Source organism: Anomalospiza imberbis, chromosome 5 (assembly GCF_031753505.1).
Source record: "Anomalospiza imberbis isolate Cuckoo-Finch-1a 21T00152 chromosome 5, ASM3175350v1, whole genome shotgun sequence".
Classification (NCBI taxonomy): domain Eukaryota; kingdom Metazoa; phylum Chordata; class Aves; order Passeriformes; family Viduidae; genus Anomalospiza; species Anomalospiza imberbis.
In genome coordinates, this window is record NC_089685.1 from 16,285,817 (window position 1) to 16,295,396 (window position 9,580).

The window sequence follows — 9,580 nt, forward strand, 5'->3', positions numbered from 1 at the left end:
ATAAGACTCATGCCTTTCTGACTGCAGGTCATGGGTTAACGCAGCTGAAGGTAGCTGGCAGGTTGCTGAGCTGAGCTGAGCTGAGCTAAGCTGAGCTGAGCTGAGGTGGTAGGCTAAGCGGAGCAGTAAAAGCGATTCACAGTCAGTGACCTGACCTCAGGTCCTTCAAATAATGCAGTCCACGAGGATTTTGCCAGTATTTCCACTGGGAGCTTACCATGGGTAGCTTGCTTTGTCTGTGTTTGACTGGCTGGTGCATTGGGAGGAGGGACAAGAGACTGAGAAATGTTTGACCAGGGCACGAATGGAATTACTTTTTTCTTTAGTTGGTCCTAAGCATCTCAACCTGAAGTTCTAAGGAGAGACAGCAGGAGTAGCAGAGCTCATTTAAAGCTGCCTTTTTCCCAGGATCAGTAAATTCATAGCTCTTTATCACTCTGGGTCTAATAATGTGGGTTTTCAGAATAGCTTTAGCTGTAGGTGAGTATAAACAACCTCTCTTAGAGCAGGACAGAGGTTTTCTCTTGTCTGCTTGATGCTTAAGTGACTGGAGGTCAGAAGACATTTTCCCTCCTATTCTTCATCTTGTTTACTCATGTGCCTCAGGTGAGCACTGTGATGAGACTGGAAGCTTGTCATCAGAAGAGATTTAAAAGGAGCAGGGTGATATGGGTTGCTGAAACACAGTAGCCTGTGAAATTCATGGCTCTCTCCTGTTTCTTCCTGGTGATGCCTGTGAATGACTGATCAGCGGCTGCTGTGATCCTGTCTTCCTCTGCTTCCCTCCCTGCTAGGTAACACTTGGGACGTGAAGCTGTCCAATAGTGACCTCATTTAGATGGCAGAATATAGAAGGCATTGTTTGTTACTATATAGGATGGTTCAGAAAACTGTGTTTTCTGAATGCAGGCAACTCTTGTGTCATGGGTGGAGCAGAGAAAGGCAATCATTCAGACATTCTGTGTTCCGTCAGCCCTCAGCTGATAAAGAGATCATCTAAAAAGAATTTGAGAAGCCCAAGGGAGCAAAAACCTCCCGCTGTGCTGTGATCAGCATCAGAGAAACTCTTCCCAATAAACTGCTCCATCATATGCAGCAGCAAGGATGTCCAACCAGAAAAAAAGAAAGGGAGGAGGTTTGCACCAAGGATGGCGTCCAAATGCAGACATATCTACATCCCGTACTAAAAAGAGTTTCTCTCAGAATGGTTGTCATGCTAGGGTAGCCAGTTGCAGCAAGTGTCAGGAGGGGCACATCTTTATCTGTTGTTGGGGGAGAGCACATTAGAGTGGAATGAGCCATGCTCCAGAAGTTCTGTGTTTTGAGGACTAAAAACTTGTATTTCTTGATTGCAGTGGCTGGCCCAGTCTTCAGCCAGACTATTGATCAGCCATCTCTGGTGTAAGAAGTAGTTTGTGTGGGCCTGAGGATTTTTACGTTGCTGTGCAAACCATAAGTTGGTCGTGTGTGATCTTTTGTCAGTCAATAAACAGATCTTTGGAAGTGTTCCTAATTCAGAAGAGAAACCCTAACACATCTTCTTTTTCACAAAAGATCTGTGAGGCAGGACAGTGCTGGTGTAAAGTAAGTGTAGGCCTTAAGACTGGATGACATTACAACTTTCTGTGCATCATTCAAGAAGTGTGCATTTCTTTATTTCTCACTAAATCAGTAAATAAATGTTAGCTGATATGACATGTTGCCCCCAAAGTAATTGTCACAAATGGGTGTGCTTGAGATCACCCAAAAAAAAGAAAGAGCTGATCCCAGGTGGTGTGTCAAAGCCAAGGCCTAACAAGTATTTCTCAGACCACACTGCAGCCTGGAAAGGAGCAAGGGAGGGGAGATGCACCACCACAGTAATAAATATCAATATTGATAGCAAAAAAGTTCCGCCTTGCATAATAAATAAAAGCTTACACCTGTGTAGTGAAAACATCCATGGGTCATGCCACCCAAATTTATATTTGACAAGGGTTGTGTGCGAGGGTGCTTGTGCCTGCTTTGTCAAGGGAAGCTCTGGTGTTGCCAGGTTCCCGAGTGATGGATCTGCACTTGGTGTCTGTTGGGGCGCTGGGTGCCCAGGGCCACGATGACTTCACTGACCGGGCTGGGGACGGCGGGCGGGGCTGGCCTGTGACGCGCTCTGGGTTCTGTGACATCACAGGCGCCGTGTCACCATGGGGGCAGCTATAAAAGGCCTCAGCAAGTTCCGCTGCCCCAGTAGAGCCTGGGCAAGCGGTGAGTACACAGCAGCGAGGAGACGGGGCTGGGGGGCTGGGGGAGGGCTGGGGGAGAAGCGCGGGTACCTGGGGCTGCCCCCGCATCCAGGGCCCAGCCCCGGCGGGAACGCCTCGCTGAGGGCGCGCTGCTTGCTGGGGCAGCGGTGCAGGCCTTGCCAGCTGCCGGGGGCCCTCTCCTTCCTGCCGCCACATCCTTGCCGCTCCTGCCCCTCATTGTCTGTCTCCATTCCGGCCCCACTGAAACCCTTCTGTGTGTCCTCCTGCAGACCATGGCTTTACTTTCATTACTCTTCGTGCTCGTGCAAAGCCTGATCCAGTACCCCCGGCCAGCTGGGGATGGGCTGGATGAGGCCACGCACCGGCAAATGAAGGAGCGTCAGGAGCTGCTGGACCGTGAGATGGCTCGGCTGCTGCAGGAGCTGGAGCGGGGGCCCCTGGAGCAGCAGGACGAGGGCTGGGGAGCCGTGCTCTTTGGTGCCCTGCAGCAGTGGCCATTCTGTCTTCTTGCTGGCGTTCTGCTCCTCTTGGGCCTGTGGTTTAGCTGCAGAAGAAGGAGCTGTGCGGCCAGCAGCAGCAGCAAGGACCAGAGCTCCTGGAAGACCTTGGGAGATGGGAGAGGAAAAGAACAGGAGGAAGACAGCCCTGATTCAGAGAAAGGCAAAGAAAACACTGATGTGACTGTGGAGGCAGACGACAGCGAGACTGAAAATGACAGAGAAGGCAGTCCTGTGGCTGCAGATGTAGGAGACAACGATGATGTCATTGAAGGCCATGATAATGTGAAGTCGAAGGAAGACAGCTATGTTAACAGTGGCAATGGCCAAGTCTTAAAGAAAGATGAAGGACGGAGTGATGGGGATGTGCCAGGGGACAGTACTGCTGAAGGAAATGAAGAAGAACCTGGCAATGTTGCTGGAAATAAAGAACACCTCGATGAAGCAAATGAAGGAGAAAACAAGGATGTGCAGGTGGAGCAAGACAAGGACACTGGAAAGGAAGGAAAAGGAGATGGAAATGAAGAAAAAGGCAACAGTGCGAATGTGAAGGCGGGCAACAACGATGATGTAAATGAAGGTGAAGACAACATAGATGGACAGGAAGAATACATGCATGTGAAGGTGCAGGAAAGCAGTGATGCCAGTGAACAGAGAGGCAGAGACTGGACTGGGCAGGAAGACAGCAGTGATCATGGGAATGAAGTAGACCATAGTGGTTTTGCTGCACCTGAGAAAGAAAATAAGGACGTTATCGAAGAAGATGGCAATGATAGAATCAAGGATGAAGAACAGGGTGATTTGAATGTGGAGGGAAACAGGAATAAGGATAGGAAAGAAGAAGAACAAGGTAACGTGGCTGCCAGTGAAAAAGGTGTCAGCGATGGTGGCAAGGAAGAGAGCGGCAATGGTGGAACTGAAGACAGTGAAGACACTCAGGACGCTGGGAGTGAGCAAGGCATCCTTTTACTGGATAGCATATGGTGGCCTGTGGAGGACCAGGAGAGAGGTTGCTCAGTGATAGCTGAGCTGATGGAGAACTTCACGTGTGTCTTTGTGGACAGCGTGAGCAATAGCTTCTACCCGGTGCCTCAAGAAGCCATCGGGGTGGGCAGTGCCTTTGAGGGCTGGAGTCCCCGTGAGTGGGATGGGGTGTACCAGGTGCTGGTCCCACTGAATCCCCCGCCAGGGCACACCTTCCACCTAGAGCTTAACAGTGCAGGGCAGATGGCAGCAAGGACCTTCAGCGTCCGTGTGGAGCTGGCGTGCACGTGCGAGAGGGAGCGGCTGGGCGAGAAGCTGTTGTGCTTCCTGCACCACTCGCAGGAGGAGCTGTGGCGGGAGCAGAAGCGCAGCCTCCTCGAGACGCTCTGCACTGGCTCCTACCTGGATGTGGAGAAAACCTCCCACTGGTTCTACCAGCTGGTGAGATGCTCGTGGCTGCATGTGCCTCAGTCATACTCATGGCACTTGGTGTTTCAGCCCTGCAGCCGGTCCTGCCAATTCCAGCTGAGCAAAGGCAAGAGGAGCCTGACAGTGGAAATGCTCTTTGGGGTGCGCCAAGGGGACTCTGACATCTTTGTGGTCAGCCAGCCCACAGAGGCCCAGAAAGGCAACTCCTGCAACTTTGTGAGCAGTCAGCCCACCGAGGCCAACATCATGGCAAGCACAGCGTGGCCTGAGACATACGCTGTGGCAGAGGCAAAATTCTTCCAGCACATCGCCAGGCAGGTGCCGTGTGAGAGCTTGCACCTGAAATGCCTGCAGGTCTTCACCTGCATCCTGAGGGGCACAGGTTTTTCCAGCTCTACCTGGAAGACTGTGGTCATGCACGTGCTGACCACCGTACCGCTGTCCCGGTGGCGCAGGAGGGAATTTGCACAGCGGCTGTGGGACGTCATGGCGTACCTGCGCCGCTGCCTGCACTTGAAATGCCTGGAGCACTTTGTGCTAGGCAACGAGAGGCTTCCTGCAGAGATCAGCTTGCCATCGGCAATGCGAAGGCTTGAGCCACTCAACCTCTTTGAGCACCTGGCCCGAGATCCTGCTGCCCACATGGAGGCACTGAAAGCTTATGGTCGGCTGCGATTTCGCCTCCGGATGCTGCTCTCCAGCCACTGAGAGGAGTTCCCTGCACAGAGCCGTGCTGGGGCCGGGGGGGGTGGGTCACACCCGATGGCAGCCACGTGAACTCTGCATAATTGTTGCATTTGTCATTGGCAATCCTGAAGCTGCTTTCCCTTTCCTGCAGAAGGAAGATGCTGCAGCACATGGATTCGTTGTGCAGACACACCTCTGAGTGGCCTTGCCCTTCACCTTCCAGTTACGACAGTGCTGTTGCCTAAGTCTGTGAGGCAGAAACTGGCTCCACCTGCACATCCTCACAGAAGAACAGTGAAGCTGATGGAGGTTGCTTGGAATACCTCGAAGACAGCAACCTAGCCTGTTACGGACTTAATGCAGTTCTAATGTAGCGACCTGTAGCTTTAATTAGACTTAGTACTTAGCATTCCTCCCAGATGCCCTTTAGTGTTGTCAGCGTAGAACTATTTTGCAGAGCTACCCTTAGTGTCATTCTTTGTATTTATCCCTCTGTATCTTAGAGAATGCCCTTCCTATACATCTATCTGAAATAAAGACTCTTTGCAAACAGAGACGTTGGATATTTTAAGTATGCAGTCTCTTGAGCATTCCCATAGAAATGCTTAAAGCTTTGTTGTAGTTTGGGTTGGTTTAGTTAGGGATTTTAATAAATGCTAGTTAGGTTGGTGAAAACCCAATGCTTTCTCTGTCCCGTCGCCATTTTGGCCTGCACCAGCGCCGGGAACAGTCGCTCCGACCACCACCGTGACCACGCGGGAAATAAAAGTTCTCTGCCTCGCCGGAAAAGTGTGCCTCTCTCGTCCCTTCGTTTCCTCTCAGCGTGAAGCTATCAAAGCTGCGAACCCACGCCAGAGCGCTCAGCACTAGCAGGGAGGCAAACGCCATAGCCCTGGAGCACCCGTCCACGTGGCAGCCACAGTCTCTGCAAGGGCAGCTCTAGCCGGGCGTTCCTGCTGCCAGAGGCCGTGGAGGTGAAAAGCCGCGAAGCCTGAAGTGCCTGAAATTTTGCAGCAGAGTACTCCTGAATTTTGTAGGAATATTTGGAAAAGGTTTCTTTACACAATCACTTTTATACGCTCCTAGGGAACAATTCAGTCCTAAAAGACTGAGCTACCCTTCAGTAATAGTTGCCCTTCAGTAATATCTACATATATATGTGTGAAGAAATAATAAAAGGAGAAAAGTTTCTCAGATTGCCTGAAATGCATCCTTCTTTTTATTTAACCCACCATTTCTTAAAAAATGTCCACCCAGTGCAACTACCTGAAAAAATGACATAAGTGGCTCAAACGGTGATTTTGTCCAGCAGTCACTTCCCGGTATTCTGCTTCCATAGCACTTTGAAGCAGGGCTATTAATTTTGCCTCGTGAATTCAACCGTGCAATTTTTTCATTGGTAAATTAAACCTTTTCTGATCACTTTACCCTTCCTGGCAACTGTTTACATGCAGCACACATCATCACTGATAGAAGAAAGGAACAGGTCCTGGAACAAAAATTTTCAGTGCATTCTCTCCTGAACACCCCAAAGTATTTATTGCCCTTACATTCAGCAGGGAGGAATCAAGCTGCAAGAGAATGAGCTCTTCATGTAACGCTTCTCCTTAATGTTTTATTGGCTGGAATGGAATTGCCCAATTTTCCTTGTCCCTTCCTCGTCACTCAACACAGCTTCTTAGGAGCCAAGTCACTTAATCCAGCAAACTCATACCATCCCTAACACCTCCTCCTTTCTCTTCACACGTTTGAACCTTCACCTTCATAGTACCTCATGAGAACAATATTAAAAATTTTACTACAGGTTTTGAGAGTGATGAAACAAAGTTGCCATCAGGTTTTGTTCCTAAGGACGGTTAAACCTTTCAGGTCTTTCCTTTTCATATGCTGATTTTATATTGTGGATTTACAAGCATTTTATTTTAGCTCTCCTGTTACCATCATCTATTACAATGCATAGACTCAAGGAGACCTTCACTGGCTCCACTGCAGCTCTGTAGCTGTTTGTATTTACCCTTAATGAAGTCAGTTTTCAGGATCAGAGATTTCAAAACCTGTTGGTCAAGGAAGCTCTTTAGTGGTTTCCATGGAGGATCTTTCTACCATCAACTTGCTTCTCTAGAAGCAAAAGATGTATGTACAACTACAATAGAAATTCACTGCATTTCAGGAAAGCCCTGAAAGTGCAATTTGTGCTTTCCTGACTAATTAGGAGATAATAATACATTAATAATAATGTACTATCTGCTGAACAACTGATGGCTATCAGAATAGTTAAAACAATTTTTATCTTTGTTTCCAGGATTACTGAACTAAATAAAATGTTTCAGTTGTGCTGAGGAAGAGAGAAAGGGGGGAAATAGAGAATAGTAAGGTGAGTAACATTTTTCACTGACAATTTGTTTTCTGCTCACAACTTACAAGACATGAATGAAGATGAAAGGTGTTGTCATTAAGAATCAGAATGAGTGGGTTTCTTGGCAGAACCAAAGAAAAAAAATATTAATATGCTGACCGATGAAATCTATAGGTGATAGTCAAACTACAATAAAACTCATTTGGCAAAATAGTAATATAGGTGGATAGTAAAAACCATCTATGCTTTTTGATTTTTGACATCACTCTCTTCAGCCAAGACCATGCTGCTCTTCATCTTTTCAATGGTTAAGGAATCTAATTTGCAAGTAACAATGGTGACAAAGTAACCACACATTCATGAGAAACTTAAATAGAAAACTATTATTTACATTTTCCTAGAAGGAAAAATTCACAATGAATTTCACAAAAGAAAGCAAGTAAGGAGCTGGTTTTAAATTGTGTGTGATTACAACGAAAGAAAACCCTCCTTAATTGGGCTGTTATCAGTGCCTTCAACACAGTGGTGCCTGTTATCATTCTTATAAAGCAGAGTCTGGAATCCTTCCCTTTACAAACCAGTTTTTCAAGTATATGCAACTCCGCTCTAAAACGGAATGAGAGCCCACAATAGATTTAATTCATTTTCATTTGGCAAAAATACATTCCCTGATTTTTTTTTTTTTTTTTCATTTTATCTCAAGGACTGTGACTCTGGCCACAGAGATCTGGACTATAAGATGTAACAAAGGTATCTGTCTTGCCTCAGCATGCCGTGTTCATGTCCAGAGAACGGCCTGTTGTCAGAACCCTTTCTGAAGATGCAGTTAGTTGAAAATTGCAGGTGCAGGTGCTTGCAACTACTGCAACTATTTGTGCATCCTTCTGAGGGAAGCAAAGTCTGAAACGTAGGAGCGGCAGTATTTTGAAGGCAAGTGCAATATAATGAGGGTAATTGGTTTGGGAAGGTAGGGATAGCACTACCTATAATTTCACAAAGCATACTTTGAGAAAGGAAGAGCTGCATGCCTTAAGGTGCTAAATATGCTCAGCATGTTCCATTCTGAACACCTGGACATGCTTGCAAAATGCAGGGCATGTCTCCATCCAGGCTGGAAAGAAGGAGCCCACTGCTGCAGGGTGGAGTGGGTTCCTTTGTGCAAGTCAGCACAAGTCCCAAACCCCTGAGGTGGTTTTGAAGGTACACAGCTTCTAGACACAAGCTATTGCCAGGCTGTTTTTTAGTGTTGCCTGTTCCTCAGAGTGTGGACTAATCTCCACACTACATTCCCCATGTCTGTTTCTTTCATAAGACTCATGCCTTTCTGACTGCAGGTCATGGGTTAACGCAGCTGAAGGTAGCTGGCAGGTTGCTGAGCTGAGCTGAGCTGAGCTAAGCTGAGCTGAGCTGAGGTGGTAGGCTAAGCGGAGCAGTAAAAGCGATTCACAGTCAGTGACCTGACCTCAGGTCCTTCAAATAATGCAGTCCACGAGGATTTTGCCAGTATTTCCACTGGGAGCTTACCATGGGTAGCTTGCTTTGTCTGTGTTTGACTGGCTGGTGCATTGGGAGGAGGGACAAGAGACTGAGAAATGTTTGACCAGGGCACGAATGGAATTACTTTTTTCTTTAGTTGGTCCTAAGCATCTCAACCTGAAGTTCTAAGGAGAGACAGCAGGAGTAGCAGAGCTCATTTAAAGCTGCCTTTTTCCCAGGATCAGTAAATTCATAGCTCTTTATCACTCTGGGTCTAATAATGTGGGTTTTCAGAATAGCTTTAGCTGTAGGTGAGTATAAACAACCTCTCTTAGAGCAGGACAGAGGTTTTCTCTTGTCTGCTTGATGCTTAAGTGACTGGAGGTCAGAAGACATTTTCCCTCCTATTCTTCATCTTGTTTACTCATGTGCCTCAGGTGAGCACTGTGATGAGACTGGAAGCTTGTCATCAGAAGAGATTTAAAAGGAGCAGGGTGATATGGGTTGCTGAAACACAGTAGCCTGTGAAATTCATGGCTCTCTCCTGTTTCTTCCTGGTGATGCCTGTGAATGACTGATCAGCGGCTGCTGTGATCCTGTCTTCCTCTGCTTCCCTCCCTGCTAGTTAACACTTGGGACGTGAAGCTGTCCAATAGTGACCTCATTTAGATGGCAGAATATAGAAGGCATTGTTTGTTACTATATAGGATGGTTCAGAAAACTGTGTTTTCTGAATGCAGGCAACTCTTGTGTCATGGGTGGAGCAGAGAAAGGCAATCATTCAGACATTCTGTGTTCCGTCAGCCCTCAGCTGATAAAGAGATCATCTAAAAAGAATTTGAGAAGCCCAAGGGAGCAAAAACCTCCCGCTGTGCTGTGATCAGCATCAGAGAAACTCTTCCCAATAAACT

General features: G+C 47.5%; 1 protein-coding gene across 1 annotated transcript; it reads left to right on the top strand.

Annotated features, from left to right (window-relative positions):
• Positions 1-2,043: 2,043 nt before the first annotated feature.
• LOC137474037 (inositol 1,4,5-trisphosphate receptor-interacting protein-like) lies at positions 2,044-4,872 on the top strand. Its single transcript, XM_068190271.1, has 2 exons — positions 2,044-2,150; positions 2,785-4,872. Exons 1-2 carry the CDS (start codon positions 2,044-2,046, stop codon positions 4,856-4,858), a joined length of 2,181 nt encoding a protein of 726 aa, XP_068046372.1. The 3' UTR covers positions 4,859-4,872.
• The last annotated feature ends 4,708 nt before the right edge of the window (positions 4,873-9,580 follow it).

Coding starts and splice junctions, on each gene's coding strand:
- LOC137474037 (XM_068190271.1), top strand. CDS start 2,044: ATGGATCTGCACTTGGTGTCTGTTGGGGCGCTGGGTGCCCAGGGCCAC. Junction 2,151..2,784: donor TGGCCTGTGACGCGCTCTGG/GTTCTGTGACAT, acceptor CCTGTGGTTTAG/CTGCAGAAGAAGGAGCTGTG.